The 22,382-nt window shown below is 34.2% G+C and overlaps 1 protein-coding gene across 1 annotated transcript in view; it reads right to left on the reverse strand.

Moving 5' to 3' along the window:
* The window catches only part of USH2A (usherin), a 1,025,480-nt gene that overhangs the window by 758,169 nt on the left and 244,929 nt on the right, over positions 1 to 22,382 (reverse strand). The window contains exons 19-20 of the mRNA XM_074264677.1: positions 20,376 to 20,520; positions 1,738 to 1,968 (exon numbers count right to left, since the gene is read on the reverse strand). Of these exons, the coding sequence (XP_074120778.1) occupies positions 1,738 to 1,968; positions 20,376 to 20,520 (376 nt within the window). The remainder of the gene's footprint in view (positions 1 to 1,737; positions 1,969 to 20,375; positions 20,521 to 22,382) is intronic.

A 22,382-nucleotide genomic window follows, 5' to 3' on the forward strand; every position in this document is an offset into this window, starting at 1 on the left:
CAATCATGTTGGTTAATTGAGTACAATTTTTTGAGAAAAGAAAGAGGAGTCCAGAAATGTGATTTAATCAGTGAAAGAAACTCAATGAGGAAACTTCTTCCTTGGATACACATAGGTAACTCTTCTATAACTTATAGAGAGTTATCATGAAGTAAGTCTGCCAAATCAGATATTGAGCTTTCAAAGGTTACTTTGTACTTTAAAAGTGACAGAAATCTGAAAAGTGCACTAAAGATGGGAATGGGGGCCAAGGAAGGTTAAACTATTGATAAAAATGTTATTGGTAACACAATGATAACACAACTAATTAAATGAAACATTTCTTCCTTTGCTTGGGATTTGGTAAATACTTAAGGACTGTTCAATCTAAAATTATACTTTTACTTATCTTGCCGTCCTTTTAATAATGTGTACTACAAGCACATTTTCAGTACAGCTGGAGGCTTTTGTTATAGACAGAAGGATCCTGCTCAGTGAGACTCATGTTTATGGCCTAACTTTTTTAAAGATTAATTTGGAAAACTTCCCAGAGAATACATCTGCCCCTAGCACTTGAACCTGACTATAAGACTGGCCAGGGAGATGATGAGGACAACTAAATTTATTAACAGTAAATGGACCACTCTATCTTTCGGTACAACAACAGTGGGTGATCCCATCAAAAATCTGTCCAGTGCCTACCTAGCAGATTTAGGCTGACACACCTGCATCAGGAAACACACAGCTGTATGCAAACTGAGACTGCTTCCTCAGTGAAACAAGTTACAATGCCAAATGTTTGACCAGAAACACAGCTTACAAAACCATTTCACCAAGTAATTAAGTTCTATTTTCATCCTGGAGTTTCTTTTTTTTTTTTCTTAGTGCTGTATAACTGCCTTATATGAATGCTAATCAAAAATTGTCTCTTACAGGCTATCCCATCGGTTTACTTCCTTATTAATAGAATTTCAATGATCTTGATTCATCTATTCCATTTAACAAACATTTATCAAATGCTAATGTGCAAAATGGGTCCTTCTGAATTAAAGTTTAGGATTTTGCACAAATAATCCTGTACTTTTGTAAATTAACATCAGTAGAAAAGTGATCCATGATCAAAAAAAAAAATGCATAAAAATGTTGGAGTAAAAGAACACTTGATGATTCCAAGAACACTTGGAATCAAAAGACCTGGATTCTAATCTCAGATCTGGACCTTATTAGTCATGTGATTGTACTCCAATTATTTAACTTTTCTGAGGCCCTCTTCCCTCATCTATGAAATGGATCATAAATAATACTTGCCCTAGTCATCTCACAGATTTGTTATAAGGACAATACTTTATAAACCATAAAGCACTTCTCTAGTTCCTATAATTGAGGTTTTGTAAACTATGATTTAAACACATTTGGACACAGCAGGGAAAAATAACCTTCTTATGGTCCTCTAAAGCATATTTGGATAAACTTGTTTGGATAAGCATTCTGCTTTAGCCAATAAATCACTTTTAGTTCCTCTTACCTCTCCACTTCACTCCCCAACAACTCAATGTCTTATAAGAGATCATATCATTATAAAAAAGTGAAAAAATAATAAAAATGTCTTCAATGATACATGTGTTCAATTAGCATTAAATTCAATTCTATAAACAAATATACTATATATTAATTAAAAGATTTGTCAGAATTATAGCAAATAACTTGGGAATTACCTATTCAGTTCCTTCTAGGTGAAAAAATAATCATAGTAGTTACCTGTAAAGTCTGTATTGACAGGCAGAGTTGAGCTGGGGAATTTATAATATCCGTTTCCAATAAAACGGACACCTTTTATCATCTCAGTTTCTAGTGCTGACAAAGATATCTCCTTTCTTTCTAGCTGGTAGATGGGTGATGGTCCATTCAGTTCCCCAGGTGGAGGCCAGCTAATCTTCATAGTCGTATGGTTGATTCCTTCAACATGTGGAGCTCTCACATGGGCAGGGGCTGTGTGTTAGAAAGTATGTCTTATAATCAAACATGATAAATATAGATTACATAAAAATTTGAAAACTTGAAGAATTTGATTTTTATTGGGAAGGATACTTCTATAAATGCATGATCCCTTTCTCATTTAACTGTCATTAAGAGTTATGCCTCAATATTTTGTAAGCTGTTGATGACTCTCTCCAAATTAGTAATATTGACCATCTAATTACAAATATTATCAATAAATTCATGTTCAAAGCCAATGTTGAGGGGATCAAATGAAATAATATTTGTAAAGCTCTTTGCAAATATTAAAGGACTATACACAAATGCTAACTGGGATGAGGGTGAAGATGACAGTGGAGATATGATCTCAACCCTCAGACAGTTTATACTTTAGCTAACAAGAAAACATATATGTACATAAAAATATAACAAATCATAAACCCAAATATTATTATGAAGCTATTGCAAAAGCTCAGGCATAAAGTCTCAAGGTACATGTATGAAAGAATAAATGGGGGAAAAACACCTCCCCTTAAGATAACTGTCATAGTTACTTCAATAAAACTTAAGAACACATTCATTTTTTATTAATTTTAAAAGAAGCTATTAAATTTTTCAGTAAAATACATATCTAGAAATTATATTTTAAACATTTAGTTATTCCAAATGACATTCAACAAGGAGTATGGGTTATAGATAAGCCAGTTTAGTAAAAGATCTGATACATTTATGTCCTGTATGTTATTGTAATTCATGGTATACCATTACTGTAGTTGATGAATGTTTATCAAGCATGTCCATTATTTCACTTTATTCTTCATTTTCTTTCATTAATTTTCTCATTCATTTGTAGAGGGTTACAGTCAGTAGGGAAGCTATGAGTAAGGTATAAGACCCTTCAACCCAGAGGAAACCTGCTAACAATGTCTGGTTCAGCTCCCTATCTCTCCTAAGAACTCTCAGCCTTCCTGAGAAGTCAAGGGGCAGTGACAACCTGTGTTGAGATTGAAGCAGAGTGATACCAGGTGGCAAACTATGTACAATAGCAAGTTGTTTATGTGGTGTGCAGTGTTGTTTTTGTTACATTATAAAAAGGGGAAAGCTCTTGAAATAAAGGGACTCTATTTTTCCACCATCCTCAGGAGTCCTACCTCATCACTGCTCCACTAGGAAGGTATATTTTAATCACCCCCAGTGTAGGGGCTCTGGAAAACAACAATACATTTTATCATCCCAACTTATGGGCTCTAGAGAGCAGGACACAACATTCATTCACTGCAAAAACTATATTAGTGGCTAATTCTCAGAAATTTTTTTCTTTAGTTCCATGCAGGATTTCTTACCATTAAGTTGCTAGTAAAAGAGAGAGAGAGAGAGAGAGAGAGAGAGAGAGAGAGAGAGAGAGAGAGAGAGAGAGAGAAAAAAATCATTTTATCTACAGAGTGCTATCCCTATTAAGCAATCATTCAATGTCTACACCTATAGCATTTCTTTTAGATATTAAAGGTTAGGAAGATGAGAAGTAATTTATGGAGCATGATTATTTGTCCTTTCCATGTGTAGAACCAAGGTTAGCTCCCAAAGGTAGAACTCTATAGCTGTCAACTTTATGACCCTTTTCTAGGGTGCAAGAAGTAACACTTTTGATTGTAGAAACATTCAATTTAGCTAAATTTACTGTCAAAATTATCCACATTTTTTGTATATATCTCAATGACTCCTCATTTACTGAACAGTCGGAGGAAGTATGCAAAAACACAGTCAATAACTGAGCAGGTGTTCCATGGTCCACAGTGGCCTTTTCTTCAATGCTTCATTTGGTCCTCAACATTCTGATGCAACTCTCTATCATCCCATCAAACTGGCAAAATGAAGATGTTGAACAAGTCTTTTGTGTGGCCTTAATAATCTGATTCACTTCTTGTATATCAAAATCAATGTTCTCTTTATGATTGGGAATATAAATTTGGAGGTAAGTCATAAAAATCAAACTCCCAGCAATTCTCCATTTTTGATTTAACCTTCTAACACAGGTGGCATGACCTACCAATTGGTGACATGCTTAAATGGTCCCTATCAGTAATGGCACATGCCATTGGTTTTGACAGCCCCCTAAAATTAGTGGAAAGTGTTCTAATTTTAGCTAGTAGGAGACCACCTATTAGTTTCATGGGGAAATCTTTCTTTGAAGCAGTTATATTAGCCTTAGGGAGGTAATGTCAGAGGATGTCTCTAGTCAGAACACTTTTTTTTATTCTTTGGCTTTTTAATCCCAGCTGGTCTGTCAAACAGACTCATGCAGAGGATTCTACCATTCCTGTTAGTTCTAAAGAGTAAGTGCCCTACTGAGTCATTATCTTCAATGTTTTCTCCAAGACTAGAAGAGAGGGTTAGGTATAGTTATAGACCAATTTAACTGGGCTAATCTCATAAAAGCAGAATGATGAAAAGACCATAGAGATTTCTAAAGCAGTTAGAAAAGCACACATGAGAAGTAGCTAAAAAGTGAGGAAATTGTACACTGATTTCACAAAATCACTAAGTGATGGGTTTAGAGATATGAATAACTACATTTGCTGGCTGAACAACAAGAAGAAAAAAACCCACAGCAAATTAAGGCATATGCTCTAATGGTTACAACTATGTTGTGTAAGATTTCAGTTCTTGACTTCAGTGCCAAATCTATATAATCTTAAGAAAACTATTTAATGCCTATAAATTTCAGATTTTTTTTCCATGTACAAAATGGGGGTAATTAAGATTCTCCCTCTCCTACAGTATAGGAGTACTTTGGCAGTCAACTGACCAGATAAAAATAAATCACAAAAATTAGTTTGGGTTACAGAGAATTTCTTCTACATATGTAATGTATCACAATGACCAGATAGGATATTTGGTATAGCTTCTAAGCAACATATAGTAAAATTTACTAAGAATGATGCATTCTATTCTTATGTAATAAATCAACCCTTTTTCTCCAGTTCAGACTGAGCAACACATAAAAGGCACCTGTTACCATGACATGTTAGTTATTTGTAGCATCCTAAATTCTATGATAGTATCTAAAACATGAGTACTGCCTTCAGAAACCAACATGTTTAAAGATGATCATAAAAAAACCTTAATCCATTTTTCTTTTAAATAAAAAATGCTCTTGTATTTTTACACTAGCACCATTAGCACGTCTTCCTACATCAACCCAGAAAAAATTTATCCTACTTCTGTTTTCTGTCTTATAAATATTCTTTTTAAAAATCTCTGTATGCTACAAATTCCCCTTTAGGTATCATTCATGACTTTATAATCTAATTGGTATTGCATCATCATGAAGAAATTTATAATCTCAGAATTAAAGTGGGGTGGGGTGAAGTCTTAAACTGCCTGGGATGAGAACAGAGCATTTCAATAAATAGAAATATTAAACACAAAAATGGTAGTAAGAATTTATCTTTTTAATTTTGAGACAAAAGTTTCTTTGAAGATAGCATAACTGACAATATTTTAAGTGTTACCAACTTTGTAGTAAGAATTTATCTTTTGGAGGGGATGTGGGGAAATTGGGACACTAATACATTGCTGGTGGAGTTGTGAAAGAATCCAGCCATTCTGGAGAGCAATCTGGAATTATGCCCAAAAAGTTATCAAACTGTGCATACCCTTTGACCCAGCAGCGCTACTACTGGGATTATATCCCAAAGAAATACTAAAGAGCGGAAAGAGACATATATGTGCCAAAATGTTTGTGGCAGCTCTTTTTGTTGTAGCTAGAAACTGGAAGATGAATGGATGTCCATCAATTGGAGAATGGTTGGGTAAATTGTGGTATATGAAGGTTATGGAATATTATTGCTCGGTAAGAAATGACCAGCAGGAGGAATATAGAGAGGCCTGGAGAGACTTAAATCAACTGATGCTGAGCGAAATGAGCAGAACCAGAAGATCACTGTACACTTCAACAACAATACTGTATGGGGATGTATTCTGATGGAAGTGGAAATCTTCAACATAAAGAAGATCCAACTCACTTCCAGTTGATCAATGATGGACAGGGGTAGCTGCACCCAGAGAAGAAACACTGGGAGGGGAATGAAAATTGTTAGCACTAATATCTGTCTGCCCAGGTTGCATGTACCTTCGGATTCTAATGTTTATTGTGCAACAAGAAAATGATATTCGCACACATGTATTGTACCTAGACTATATTGTAACACATGTAAAATGTATGGTATTGCCTGTCGTCGGGGGGAGGGAATAGAGGGAGGAGGGGTAATTTGGAAAAATGAATACAAGGGATAATATTATAAAATATATATATATATATAATAAAAAAAAAGAATTTATCTTTTTTATTTTGAGGCAAAAGTTTCTTTGAAGACAACATAGCTATGGCAATATTTTAAGTATTACCAACAATATTTCAGGTGTTACCAACTTGCTAAAGTTAAGATATTCAAATGAAAAGAGCCCTTTCATGAGCAAGAGAAATTGACTATCAGGAGATTGTGAAAGGAATCCTTTGGCAATTAATAGGAACCAGGTGATTTTTTGGTATTCTTGACACAAGTAAAAATGCTTCTATTTAATACAGTCTACCATCTCTCTCCAAAAAAAAATATTATAAAATGAAATCTAAAAAAGGACTTGGCCAAGGACATAGACAAATGTTTGTCAGTTATAACACACAATATGAAGATTTTTCTATCTGGTCTATATGCTCAAGTCAGGTCCTCCCAAAAGGAAAATCTTGTAAAATTCAGAGGATCCTATAGGTTTCCCCCTGACAGCAAGTCTGCCAATAAACAGAACATTGTCCACTAATATCTATACTTCTGCAAACCAGGGATGGCCCTGGTTCTCATTAATTGCTGGGCCACAGGCATTCTCTCTACACAGATGAGAGAGTAGAAGGCCCATTATTTCTAAACTGTACATAGAGCCAGTGGTGATGACAATAACCAGTGTTCCCTTAAAGTCCACCATTAATAAATGGTACCTGCTTGGACTGTAATTATGGCATCCCTGCTACCCAAACTTGAAGCTTTTATGGGGCTTATGCAATTAACTACTTAAATGCATCGTAACACATGCTTCTCTGACAGCGAAGTATTGATTTTTTAATCATTTTCAAGTCTCCTCCAGCACAAATAAATGTACTACAGTTACAGTTAATGCACTGTGTACACGCATTAAACATTGGCGTGACACAATTTATTATTTTGTGATATATGGAATAGGAGCCTTTGCTTTTCAGAAAATGGCATCTTTGATCTAACATTAGCATTGTATCTGCCAGTGTCCTTGATTCACCACTTTTCCCTTCCTTAAAGAAAGCTAGAAATTATCTTTAACAGGGAATTTAAGTTCTGATATATGAAAGACACACAGCCAGAAGTGGAGACAGAGACACAGAAGGAAGAGACAGGAAGAGACAGAGAAACAGAGATCAAAACTAAAATAGAGACACAGAAGACGATGGAAGGAGAAAAAGAAGAGAAACCAGAGAGAAAAAAGAAGAGGAAGAAGAGGAAGAGAAGGAGGAGGAGAGAGGCAAGGGAGCAAGGGAGAGAGAGAGAGAGAGAGAGAGAGAGAGAGAGGGAAGAAGAGAAAGAGAGAGAGCGAGAGAGCAAGAAAGAGAGAGAGAGAGAGATTGAGAGGAGGTTATACATAAATCTCTAACATATGCCGTAGTGTTTAGGGAAATTAAAAAATATCCAGGCATAAAAGATATGGTATATATTTTCCTAAAGGTGTCACTGTAGTACCTGTAGCGACTTTGTTAAAATGAATCAACTACAATTTTTATCTATTTTTCAGTTACATTTGGTAAAGACACATCTGTCAAAATAATTTGCATATTGTAGCCTCATAGTCTCAAAGTCACATTTTGTATATTTTAATTATGTTATTTTAATGCATTGCTATATAATACATATTTAATGTATTATAAAGCTAAAACAGTATTTAAAAGCCTATGATTGCTGTATGCTATTGTGTAAAAGAGGGCACCAAAAAGACCAATTAAGACAGATGGCTCATATAACTTATGTTAAAGCCATATATCTTAATGCAGACATGGCGACAAAGGTCATTAAAAACTTTGCAAACAAGCCCTTTCCTTATGTGGCCACACACACACACACACACACACACACACACACACACACACACACACAGATATACATACATGCACAATTGAAGTTGGTGAATAAAAAGCAGTTAATTTTGTTTTGTTTGAAATAATATCATTTTAGCTTTAGAATCGAAGACAGATGCCAGCATTTCACTCTGAACAGATGGTAATTCCATCTAATAGTGCATCTCTGTATTAGTAAGGTCTGTTGTGTATACAAACAGTAATAAACACTAGGTAAGGATCAAAATAAATTTTAATTGTTGACATTAAATTCTGGCAGCTACAGTTCTAAGGCTGCAATACTCTTTTCTCAAGTCTGTCAGGTTTACTAATGTTACGAAAGCTTTTCAGAAAGCTGCCAGATTCTAGTTCCAATAAAAATGTGTTTACAGTATAGGTTACAAACTGTTATCAAGCTACCTGTTTCCATCTCCTGAAATGATAATTCTTCAGTAATTATAGGGGAATCCTGCTATTTTGATCTAATGGTTTATCAGTATCCCTTTGATGATATCCTCTTGAAGAGGACATTACATAGTGTAAAGTGTGGGGATATTTACTACTTCCCTTAAAAGACCAAATTATAGCAATATGGACATACACAATTTCCTGCTAAAGGATCTCTCTTTCCATTGGCAGGCAAAAATAGGCATTCCTCTACTTCTCTTGACACTGACACCATAGATTTTATTCATGCTACTCCACCACGCCGGTGAGATTTCCCAGATTACCCTACTGTCAGCTGTGTTGTCCTCTACAATTCACCATGGCCTCAAGTATGCTGGGTCACTGATTGGTACAGTCACTTCTGTGCTTGCCGTCTCCAATGATGTCGTTATAAACCCAATAGCTACAATTTCTTTGAGGTAGCTGCCCTTTTCAAATTTTCCAAAACCCCAGCCTGTCTTTGGGGAAACCATTCAATAACAAGCACTCATTATAATCATATTTCTTTTTTTAAAATAGATTTTTTTTAAAAATCGTGAAAAATATATTGCCACCACCATATGGGCCAACCAACGACTCACCAACCGATTTAAGATGCAGCATATTGAGCTGACCATATGTTACAGTGCTGTTGAATGGCTGAGTGATTCATGCCCGTCACATTCTAGTATATCAATTAAAGCTCCTTGAAGTCTGCATGATTTGTGTCTCTGTTATTAAACCCTGCTAATTCATCCCACTTACACATCTGTTATAAATCTCTAGGAGTGCTGCATGATTCATGGCAATCTGGGAGCATGCTACAGCAAATTCTTCTCCTTGTAATTAACAGTAAATTGTTTTACTGCCATGCAATGAATTTTTCAGTTATATTGCAAATGAACTCCTAAATGTGCGGTTCTTTCCTAAGAACTGACTTATATCATTAGGCAATTAAAAAGTATCGCTTTGAACCAAAAGCTTTTAATCAAGAGAAATACAACTTAAACAGAGCTTAAAGATCATGGAAATTCACCGGGTTGACTAACAAATAATATAATCCACTTTTGGAAGTGTCCTGAGAACCAAACAAATAACTCTGGATCATTGAACGATCCCACTAAGAAGCAGATAGCCTTCTTGAGAACCTTCTCTGTGCCAAGTTTGAGGAGATACTGCTCATCTTGGAAGTTCCTTAAGTGACCCATCATTACCAAATTTTTCAGATTCACTTCTCTATATCCTTCTCAGATACACTTCTCTAATTGTAAAATGGTGCCTTTATTCTTGAAATAAATAATTGGATAATTAACCAAGCCGAATCATCAGAGGATTCCAGTGCTGTTCAAGTGTTCTTGTCAAAGGTGAGGCAAATTCATTTCAGCTCGCCTCTGCAGCTTTCTGAAGAGGCTTTGATGCTTTTTCCCCCCACATTCTTGGCAGCAGCCTCAGATTCATGAGTCCATACATCAAGTCACTAGTTTAACAACAAATGGAATTAAATTCAAAGAAGGGAAACTAATTGAAGGACAGCAACAAAAGTGTTTGGTAATGTGCTTTTTAATATGGCATGCCACATTTGCATGATAATTTTTCCTTTTTAGCATGGAGCAGAAAGTGACTAGCTTAATGAGGGATTATTCAAGACAGGAATGAACAAAATGCATTCATAACTAAGAACAAAGATTGTATTATGAAACGAAAACAGGCAACTGCCGAGAAGTAACTGGATGATTGGTTTATGCATTATGAATAAAAAGGTAGAAAAATATTTATATTAGTATTCACTAATGACTATATATACAAGATTGTTGTAATTAAAATTATAAATTAACATATTAAGAGTGCTTGTTTTATCACTCTGGGTCCTATTCACAATGAAAAGACTTATGTACATGCATGCAAAACAATGTGTGTTTTCAACCCAGCAGCAAACAGCCTCTGCATTTTACTTTGGCTTCAGAAAGAAAACTTAATGCATCACTAATTACCTGGTTAATGGGATATGGGTAGTTTTAAGCCTGTGGCCCATATTTCTCAGAAAGACCGATTTATGACAAGCAAAGGAAATGACACATTGTAACTATATGAATGGAGCTCAAAAAGGAGCCTCTCTCAAAAAGGGTTTACTCTGGACCTCATTCACAAAGGATGAAAATGCACAAATTACCTAGATTAAAAGGGTAATCAAAGAGAAAATGACATCAAGGAGCCTATGACAGCCCATCAGCATCATTACTCCAGTAAACCCAGAGGCAACTCTAAAGCTTCCAATACCACTGCTTAAGGAGTCTGCCAAGAGGCCAGATGCAGCTGCCCCTGGAAGACTATCTTCCACAAATTAGCTTTTGAACCCTGTAATTGCCATCAAAAGAAAAGGAGTGGTAATACAATGCATAGTAAAAGTGCCATCAATGCCAATCACAGTTTTAATTCTTTTTTGAAGTAGAAAAGGACAAATAGGAGACAATTATAACCATATTACATTTAATCAGTTGTTAAAAAACTTATCTAGATGGAGCTTTACAAGCCTTTCTTCTCCCATTTCCTACTGAGATATGAGAAGGAAGTATGTGCTCTCTTACTATGACATTTTTAAAAGGATCAATGATATTTCTAATATTTGAAGCTATTGCCAAATTGCATTCTTATGGTGATTATGTCCTTAAAGTTAATTCTACCTACCCTGCTTCAGTGACAGGCTAGAAGCAAGTGCTGGAAGAATGATGATGATATAAATCCCTGTATGTGTCTTCTCCAAACTATGGCTTTTAGAATGGTAATCATTTTCATTGGCTACATTTGAAATATCAATATAATCCCATTTTTTCATCCAGTCATTGAAAGAAAATCATGAAAGATATTTTGTCCAAAGAGAAAGAAAGCAAACAAGAGAGAAACTGAATGTAGGTAAGGTAAGTGACTGAGAGATGTAAACACTTGCGATTTTTTGTTTTGGGTTTTTTTTCCTTCATTTGACTCAAAGATTTTGAAATTTTCATATATTATATGAAAAATCAAATCACAACCACTAAAGCTATGTCCTTACTAATGTTTCCATGAGTTGATAAATAAATTCATTTTTTTGGCTAGCAAATCTTACTAGGTCTGAAAGAATTATAAAAGTTTAAAAACGAGGTTGTAAATTGGTTTTCAAAATCCCATTTTAAATAGTAATAATAAGTAAATCATTTCATTTGAGCATCAGAAAACAGAAAATTCTAAGCAAACTTTCATGTTCTTTCAATGAGTACAGCAAAACACTCACACACACACACACACACATACACACACACACACACACACAAAATTTAGGCCAGAACAATGGGTATAATAGGAAGAAGTATGATATTATGTTCCTGTGCTATCACTGAAGCATCCAGCTAAAGGTAATGCAAACATTGGTACAATGCAGGTGAGAAACACTTGCTTTTAGACATAGGGATGCCCCCTATTCTGCTCTAAAGTTAAAGACATTACCAAAGTAGATGAGATATTGGTGATCAAGGAGTTTACAATGTGAGAAAAAGAAGACTACTTGAATCTGAATTTGGAAAGGGTTTTTGAAAATGGTGAGTGATAAGCAATGAAGTTAATGGAACCAAGTTCTTTCTATTTCCTGCAAAGGTTATTTAGCATTGTTAGCACATTTTTCCTGCACATTTTAGATCAATTCTGACCCCCCAAAAAAGCTGCTATATATGCTTATGTACTTTGAGGAAATCTAAAATTCAATGTCATCTACTCTGGTACCCTCTTCAATATTGCAGATCAAAGAACATCAAGTGCTTCTCTTTTCTAACTCCTGGGATGCTCTCCCTTCTCACCTCTGGTTCTTGGAATCTCTACATTTCTTTAAGGTTCAATTCAAGTGTCACTTTCTTCAATAAGATTTTTTTAATTCCTTTAGCTGTTTAAGCCTTACCTTATAAAAAAAACATTTTATATTTGTTTTATATATATCCTACATTACTTATCTATGGATGTATTTTATTGCATCAGCAGACTGTTTCCCAAGAGCAGGTACAATGACTACATACACACACACACACACACACACACACACACACACACACACACACACACACACATACTAGTACCTAAAGGGACTATCTCCAATTGTCCCAACTATATCTTGCTACTGGACCTAGATGGCTCTGAAGAAGACTTTGCACAGCCCTACTTTACTTAAATATAATTCACTGCAAATCATGCTGATGTTATTAGTCCTCTTCAAGAATTAAGAAAAATCTTTGAGATTAGTAAGTGGTAAAACTGAGGACCTAACTGGCCAGTTCCAGTTGGTCAGGCTTCCCTCCTTTTTTCTTTCCTCCTTTCTTCCTTTTCTCTTTCCTTTCCCCTCTCTTCTTTCCTTTTCCCTCCTCTCCCTCTCCCTCTGTCAACATAGGATATCATACCCTTACCTCTGGGTGCTCTGCCCAAAAGAATATAAATTGTGATTGCTGATACCTCTCAAGATATCTTGGGGTTTAAGAGCTAGATTTTTTTTCTTAAGGACCATACCTAAAACCCAAATTACTCTGGCTATTGATTAGCCAAAATTAGGGCCCAGCTCATTTAATCTTTGTTTGGGATCTGTTGGTTCAAAGTAGATGTAAATAGTTGTTTGTTTTGACCAGAAACTCTGAAGGTCTTCCCTTCTCAGATTGATTTTTTTTAATAGGTAAAAAAGGCCATTCTCTACATCATTTCTTACCTAGTCTTAGTCACCGAATGGACAAATTAAGACATAAGAAACACCTTAAGTTAAAAGGCAATTTCTCTCACTGCATCACAGCCATCTTCAGTTATCCTTGTCATTGCCCCCAGATGGCTGTGGAGGAGGAAGTGAAGCTAGTGACTCTGCAAAACCCTGCTTCATTTAAATCTAATTCACTTGAAAGTCATGACCTTCCTAATATTATTGGTTCTATTCAAGAGAGAAGGACAAATCATCACCACCACCCACAACAGTACCCAATCTACCTAACTGGGCAGCTAGGTGGCATAATGTATAGAATGCTGGGTATAGAGCCAGGAGGACTTGTCTTCCACAGTTCAAATTTGGCCTCAGGCACTTACTAGCTGTGTGACTCAGGGCAGGTCCCTCAATTCTGTTTGCCTCAGTTTCTTCATCTATAAAATGAGCTGGAGAAGGAAATGGCCAACCATTACAGTGTCTTTGCCAAGAAAACCCCAAATGGGGTCACAAAGAGTCAGACAGGGATGAAACAACTAAACAATAATGGCACCTAGCATAATACCTGGCACAAAATAAGAATATAATAAGAGCTTGCTGATGATATGCTACCATTAAATTGTCCACAGGGAGAGCCTATCTTAAGATGTCTTGACTTCATGTGGAAACCAGCTAAGCATCCAAGCTATCCATTAGGTATTTCTCATCCTTTGTATGTGACCAACTTACTTTCTTTTCCAGTTATACATATTTTTAATGACATCCTCTGTGCAACTTCTATAAAATTCTTCCCTGATATGTTGCAACCTAGTCATGTACATCACATACTTCTTCACTGTCTCAAATAGTTCGAGTAAAACAAAAAAAAAAAAAAAGGGGGGGGGGACCTGAACTAAAGTAGACACTGTCTGAGTGGAGAGAAAGGAATGGATATGAGACCATGAAAGTAAAACTTCTGTGCGTTAGCTACTGATTGGATATGTAGAATGAATTAGAAGAAAGTATCTAGGATAATGTTCAAGGGGAGGAAATGCAGTTCTCAACAGAAATAGGAAGTTTAAAAGAAGAATGGCTTTGAGATGTAAAGATTATTAATTCTGTTTTAGACATGTTATATTTGTGATTACACCTTTTAAGGAACTTTCTTTGATTTTTACAAATGCCTGGGTGATATTCACTTATGTGGCACAGTAGATAGAATACTGGATTTGGTGTCAGGAAAAACAAGTTCAAAACTAGTCTCAGATACTAGGTCTATGACTCTGGGAAAATTGCAATTTCTATCTTCCCCAGTTTTCTTAACCATAGAGATAACAATAGTACTTATAATACTGGATAAGTTGTCAGTAGAATTGTTAAATGATCAAACCATTCTGGAGAGCAATTCTGGGAAGCCCAAAAAGCTATAAAATTCTGCATAACCTTTGATCCAGCAGTGAAACTACTGGGGGTCTCTATCCCAAAGAAACAATAAAAGAGAGAAGAAAGACCTGCATATACAAAAATGTTTGTATCAGCTCTTTCTGTGGTGGCAGGAATTGGACATTGAGTAGATGCCCATCAGCTGGGGAATGGTTGAATAAGTTATGGTATATAAATGTAATGGAATATTATTGTTCTATTAAAAAATGATGAGCAAGTTGATTTCAGAAAAGCCTGGAAAGACTTACAAGAACTGATGCCGAGCAAAATAAATAGAACCAGAAGACTACTGTACAAGGTAACATCAAGGTTATGTGATGATCAATTATAATAGATTTAACCCTTTTCAGCAATCCAGTGATCCAAGACAAATCCAAAAGACTTGGATTGGAAAATGACAACCATATCCAGAGAGGCAACTATGGAGGCTGAATGCAGATTGAAGCATAGTATTTTCACCTTTTTTGTTTGTTTCTTTTTTTCCTTCTCTTGGTTTTTCCATTTTGGTCTGATTTTTCTTATACAACATGATAAATATAGAAATATATTTAAATAGTACATGTATAACCTGTATTAGATTGCTTACTATCTTGGGGAGATAAGGGAAAGAAGGGAAAAAATTCAAATCACAAAGTCTTACAAAAATGAATATCAAAAAATATTTTTACATTTATTTAGGAAAATAAAATACTATCAAGAAAATGTAATAATAGTACCCATCTTCCAGGGTTGTTCTAAGGATCAACTGGGATATTATAAATTACTTTGCAAACCCTAAAGAAATACATGTACTAGCTATTATTGTAATCGAATGAGACCTTTTAAGGTGATATTTTGTTCTAACAAAACAAATTCTATCTTTCATAGTCAACCAACAAGAATTACAGCAATATTTTATATTTTCTTCTATTTTCACTCAATTGATATTAAGAAATTCCATGCTATAAAACTCACTTTCTTTTACTTTCTTATACTTTTTCAAGTATGCTCTGGGATAGATAAGCAGATTATTCCCATATAAATTTTGTAGAGATATATCCCCAGTGCCCAGAACAGTGTCTGACACATAGTAAATACTTCTTGGTTGACTGAAAATGCAGGAAGATCAATGAATAATTATGAAATTACCAATTTCTGGAAATTAAATGTGGTAAATGGCATAGTGGATAATGTGTTAGATCTGGAGTCAAGAAGATCCTGGTTTCAATCCTGCTTCAGACATTTACTAGCTGTGAAACCCTGAGCAACTTACTTTATCATTTAATCTCAGCTATATCATCTGTGATAGATATATATATATATAATAGATAGATAGATAGATAGATAGATAGATAGATAGATAGATAGATGGATGGATAGGTGGCTAGATGAAATTATTTACTTTCCAGGGTATTTGAGAAGAGCAAATAAATGATAAGTAAAGCACTTTACAGACCTTAAAATGCTAGCTATTATTATCATCAGTTTTAATTATAGTATTTTATTCTGTTCTCTTTTTTTTTTCCTTCAGAGCCTCATCATTGTATTTACTCCAGTTTAGCTTTGTTCTGTTTCCTTAGACTAAAAAAAAAATCTGCTATTCCAACCTTTATATTACTTGATAGTTTTTCTATTTCCTCCCATAGATCATGAAAAGTTCTTTACAAAGGTATAACTGCACTGTCAGTGATGGATTCATTTCTGAACTTTGCCTATTTATCATATTAGTTTCATCTTTATATATTCAAACTGTGAGCAGCTACTTGAAAAAATGATTTCTTGTATTTTAGTGGGGCAATAATCCAAATCTCCCATCCTTCTCCTTTTTAATTCTGAATAAATTTTTGTATTCTAAATAAATGTTGTTCTTAGTACCATCTTTCACTGCCTTTCAAGGAGATCATTCACAATAATTCATAAGCATTCATATATATTATTTCTAGCATTTAAGATTTACAAAGTATTTTGTAAATAATATTTCATTTTATTCTCACAAAAACCCTAGGAAGTAAGAATCATTATTATCTCCATTTTTACAAGTATAAACTGTAGGTTAAATGACTTGCTCAGGATCATATAGCCAATAAGTAACTGAGACCGAGTTTTAAGTGGGGCCATTCTGAATCCATATTCACTATATAATTCCCTCTGATCAAATGTTTGCTGGTAAAAGATAGTTGCTGTGCTCTTTGGGGCTCCTCATTGCAGTCACTGATTTAAATTGTTTAAACTTCCTTTATTTCATGAGTCCCATGACTGCATATAACTTTTATAGACATAACAAATGGATAATAAGCTGGACCCAGAATTGAACAAGAAAAAGGGGAATAGATTGTCTTTGAGAAATTGCATGATTTCTCTAATGATTCCAATCTTCTCTTTGAAACAAAGACCCATTTTTTGTGTGGCAAATATACTTTCAGTTTGTTGCATGGTTGCAAGCCTTGCAGTACCACCATTTTTCAAAAGTCGAAGTTGAGAATCACACAAAGGGCAGTAGAGCAGTACATGATAGGCATGAGCAGGCTGTACCATATTATAGATGAGAAATTATGCAGGTAAAGCTGTGTGAAGGATAGCAGCAGAAGAAAAAAAAAGCACAATCTGAAAAAAAAGATGAACATCAAGGGATGACTTTTCCCAGCCCCCTGAATTTGCCTGCTGACCTATCTCATAAACCATGAAAGCCCATCCTGGCATGTAAATCTCTTTGGCAAGTATTTACAAATTTGAATTTCATGTATTGAAATTTCAGGGATTTTTTCCCCTAAGATAATCATTGTAGGGAGTCCTTTCAATTATCTTTCATTTTACCAAGAGGAAAGGGCTTTTAATTTACCTTATTCCCCTCTCAAAAAAATCATTTGATGGAGAAGTTGCAAAAGCCCTAGATGAGGAATTCCTACATTATTTGGAAGCTCAGGCATTATTCCTACTAATTAAGAATCAAGAAAACATACTCTTTAGCAAGTAACAATATCTATTTCAGTTGTTTTTTTTTCCATTTTAAAATTCATTATCTTAATGAATTTTGTCACTTCTTATAAGAGAATATACATATATACAATGCATACATTTTGTATATGTATGTGTGAGTGTATATATATGTATGTATGTATATATGTATGAGGAGAAAATGAGATTGGGAAATACTGGTGAAAAAATAAATTGATATCTATTATTTTTATAACTTCATTACTCTTACCACATTCTCTCCTTTTCCTTTTCCCACTGCAACTATCACTGCAAAAGCAAGAACAGACGTTCTAGGAATGAAGCCCATTTTATATTTTCCTTTTTTCCATTGGTTGCCAGAACCAAATCGATGATTGTTCTACTGATGACGAACTTCTCTGTGATTAGATGGGCTAGTCCTCCAAAAGTGGCATACATATTCAAAAATTTGTTTGTTTTATCTTGGTAGAATCTGCCAGAATTTATACTCTTCAGACTTGACCTTCAAAAGCTCGGGGTCAATACTACCACAATGAGGTATATTGAAGTAAGATGAAGATATATTCAAATTATTAAAATTTCAATAACAGGGAAGAATCTCTCTCTTAGAGAGGATTTAGAAATTTATATAAAAGATCACCTATCTGAGGAAAACAAAATTGGCTAAATTGAAAAAAAAATTTCCTCAACTAAATAAACCCTAAATTTTTCAGCATTAACAGATTTTGCTCTATTTTCCTTCTTGTAGCACTGGGCCCATTAGTAAAAGGATTCCACTTAGAAAGGACATTAAGGAATATTTTTGTAGTTACATAAAGTTTTTTGCACAGTATACAATTCTTCTAAGCAATTCTTACTCTTTCCACATCTGGGCATTTTCTCAAATAGCACCAGGAGACTAAGCCTCACTAGACTGCCAACTAAAAATTTTTGTGACTTGGAAATTTACTGAATTTCAATTAGCTAAAGTTAGTAAGACACCTACCTAATCAGAAGTAAAACCTTATTAACTAGCCTATGCAAATTAAGTTAGTTTTTAATCCATCCTTGAAAAAATAAATAAAACCTTTTCATGTGAACAATATAAGCCTATGGTAAATTATACAGGATTTTTAGAAATTTTACAATTTTGGTATTATTTCATAAGAGTAACTGAAGAAATTAAAATTACTCAATTATGAAAATGTAATAGCAATAAAGTAAATTTTACTGTTCTTAATTGCCAAATTTGATGGCTTTTTCTCAATTGTCAGCCTTCTTGATCTCTTACAGAATCTGACATTGTTGACACTCTGTACACTAGGGTATTTGGTCATCTCTACATGTTTAGGACTTCGTTCCCAATTCTTTTCCTTTTTGTCTGACCTTAATAGTATCTATTTCTGAATCATTATGGATATCCCATTTTTTGTCCTCCAAGACTCTTTCCTGAGACTTCTTATCTTTACTATCTAACACTTTCTCTGGGTAATCTTATTAGTTCCATGGTTTTAATTATCATTTATACTCAGTTGACTCATAGATCTATATATTCAGTCCCAGAATTTCTCCTGAGCTTTGATTCTACATCAACAGTTTACTAAATATTTGAAGCTGAATATCCCTTCAAAATGTCCAAAACAAAACTCATTACAGCTATCCCTTGTACACTATAGGAAGAATTATACCCCTAGGACCTGAAAAATGCATATAAATTTTTGATCCTCCCTTCATACCAGAGAAGTCATCTGAATTATTATGGTATTAAAAGATAAAATATGCTGGCATTATATAATACTATACATATATTATATACATTTCTATATTTCTAACCTTTTTTCTGTAGTATAGTGATCTTTGTGGTATCTGTGGCTTCCATAAAACTCCCCCCAAAAATTCCCACTTAATTTATTATACCAATCTACAATATATCAAAACTATGATGGAGAAAATCATTATATAAAAGGAATAATTATATTTTTCTCCAAAATTCATCCCTGTTCTAAACATCACTTTTTTCTGTCAAGGGCACCATCATAATATAGTTATCCAGGTTCTAACATTAATTATTTTGTACTGGCCCAGCCTCATAACCAGGAAGATCTGAGTTAAAATCGTGCATCAAACACATACTAGATATGCAATCCTTGGCAAATAATCCTGCAGTACTCTAAGGCAATCCTCTAAGAACATAAAGTTTTGGATAAAGTGCTTATCTCATTATTAGAAAGTTTTATTATCCAGGAGTTGCCTGTACTAATGAAATTGAAGTACCATTATGCTCTATCCCAGATAGAGATAATGTGTATATAAATATATATATATATTTATATATATATATATATATATACACATAAATAAATATGTACAGATATGAGGGTATATGGTCATTTGTATATGTCCGTGTGTTTATGCACACATAAGTGGTTCCCTTCTATTCCCTAAGATCTTTGAAGACAGTGATTATTTCATTTTTGATTTTTTTTATGCCCAGTATAGCATAATTCAATGCCTGGAATATGGTAAGTGATTAATAAATGCTTATCAATTGCCTTTGAAATCAACAGACTATTATGTAAACTCTTGCGTCAAAGATAGGCAAATCCAAACCCTAGTAGCTATTTTGAAAGTCATATTTCCTTTACTTCCAACATCCTTCAAGTTTCAATTATCTATATTTTTAACTGCAGGATAATGAAGCAGTATGGGTTTTAAAAAATAGAGCTGGAAAATGTGAGAGAGAAAAAAAATAAAAATCAAACAGCAAGTCAAAGTAGAAAATGATACATGAGAGGCATTTTAAAAAGTCTATTATAATTTGCTTACCTGTTGCTAAAGTTTGACCCATTCCTGGCTCACTGGTAACACATCCTATCAGATTGCAGAGAGTAATGGTGAAATTGTATATCCTATAAGGTTTTAGTCCCTTTACAACATAGAAAAGTTCTTGTGCTTCAGCAGAGTATAAAACCTGTGGAGAAAACAATCAATGACATTATGGTATTTCTAGGTTTCCTGTTTGTTAATAAATAATAATATTATAGATTTTAGCTCCTATATTCAAAATTTCATGAATTTAGAGTATGAAAATGATTGCCAAGATCTATTAGGAAAAGGGATTTGGGGAGAAGCATTTTGGGGGGAGAATTTCAACAAGCTAGAATTTAATTGATAATTATACCATCACACTGTTTTATGAGGTAATAATCCAGTTCCTGAGTGGATAAATGAGGAAACCAAGTTATTGCCTCATAAAGCAGCGTGGTAGGATGGTTATTGCCACCAACAGTAGAGATAAAGGATGATGACAGTGTCACTATTATGTGATGAAATCCAAGCTAAACCATGGAGCAGTTTAGACATAAAGAAATTAGGATAGCATGGCCAATATGCTGAGTGATAGGGATAGATAGATAGATGTCATTGTGTTAAATAAATACTATCATTTCCCCTAAAATTGAACTAAAAAGAAAATTAACTAGATTACTTCAACGTTAAAACAAAGCCAACTCTCAACTGTCTGGCTGAGTAAGGGAAACCATAAAGGCATTGTTCAAATCAAATCCTCATTCTACATTTCCTTTCAGCTTATTGGCCTAAATGGAGGCAAAAGAGAGTTAAAAAATAAGGAATATTGAACAAATCACAAATTAGATCACCAACTTTTGATAAACTGAGAGTTTCAACTCAATAGAAGAAACACTTATTACATGGCTACTGTGTGCGCAGTATTGTGCTCTGCTGTTTGATTTGTGGAGGGAGAGACAAAGTTTAGATAATTTTGTCCTTAGACTCATAAAGCTTGCAGTCTAGTTTAAGAAGGACATATTTTCTATAAAGGTAACTATAATGAAAAATAATAATGTAATGGAATTTGAAAGGTATTAAGCAAAGTTTAATGTGAAGTCTGTGGAGAAGGAAAAGATTATTATTAACAGGAGAGACCAAGGAAGAATTCATAGAGCAGTGACCTTTGGGTTGGTTTAAAGACCTGTAGGAATACAAAAGACAAAAAAAAAAAAAAAAAAAGTATGGGGTGTGTTCAAAGTATACATTATCCCAGTTTGACTGAAGTATACATTGAGGTTAGTCATGAGAGAGAAGCTTGGAAAGATAAGGTGTTGCCTGAAAGTAGAGTTATAAGCACATAGTGAAAGAGTTTGAATTTTAACAAGTACATAACAGCGATCACCTGAAGATTTTTGATCAAAATAGCATAACCAATCTATGTTTAAGCAAGATTACTCTGGTTATAGTATGAAGGATGAAATAAAGATAGAGAAAGTTCTCAGAGAACTTCAAATTGACTGTAAACTTCTGACTAGAAATGGGCAAAGGAACCACACAAATTCATGTATTCTATAATATGAGGAACCAATTTATTCAGAATTTATCAGATAGCTATTGGCTTTGAAAGTAATCTCATTTCACAGTGCCTTACACAACTAAGAAGACTGAAAGGATCATTTTGTCTTCAGCAAAGACAGGGAATTTTAGAAGAAATTTGGAGATGTCCATGATACACACACTTGTCTGTGTATAAAAGTCATAAGAAACTTCTTGACCATGAAAAACAGAAGGAAAGAATCTGCATTCCACTGAATCAAGGTAGTATTCTTGCTGAATATATTTTATTAATATCTTTCAATTACTATGATTAAGCAAATCTCTCTTTTAAAAATAAAATTAGTTTATTCTACAACTATTTCTTTAAAAAACATATTTGTTCCAAAATTAAAACTAAATTGCTAGGGGACTGGCCAGAGTCAGGTCATTCCTACAACTTTGTCACTCATCATCTTGCATTTGCATACTGTACATCTTCCAAAACAA

This window comes from Sminthopsis crassicaudata, chromosome 4, assembly GCF_048593235.1.
Source record: "Sminthopsis crassicaudata isolate SCR6 chromosome 4, ASM4859323v1, whole genome shotgun sequence".
NCBI classification, from domain to species: Eukaryota; Metazoa; Chordata; class Mammalia; order Dasyuromorphia; family Dasyuridae; genus Sminthopsis; species Sminthopsis crassicaudata.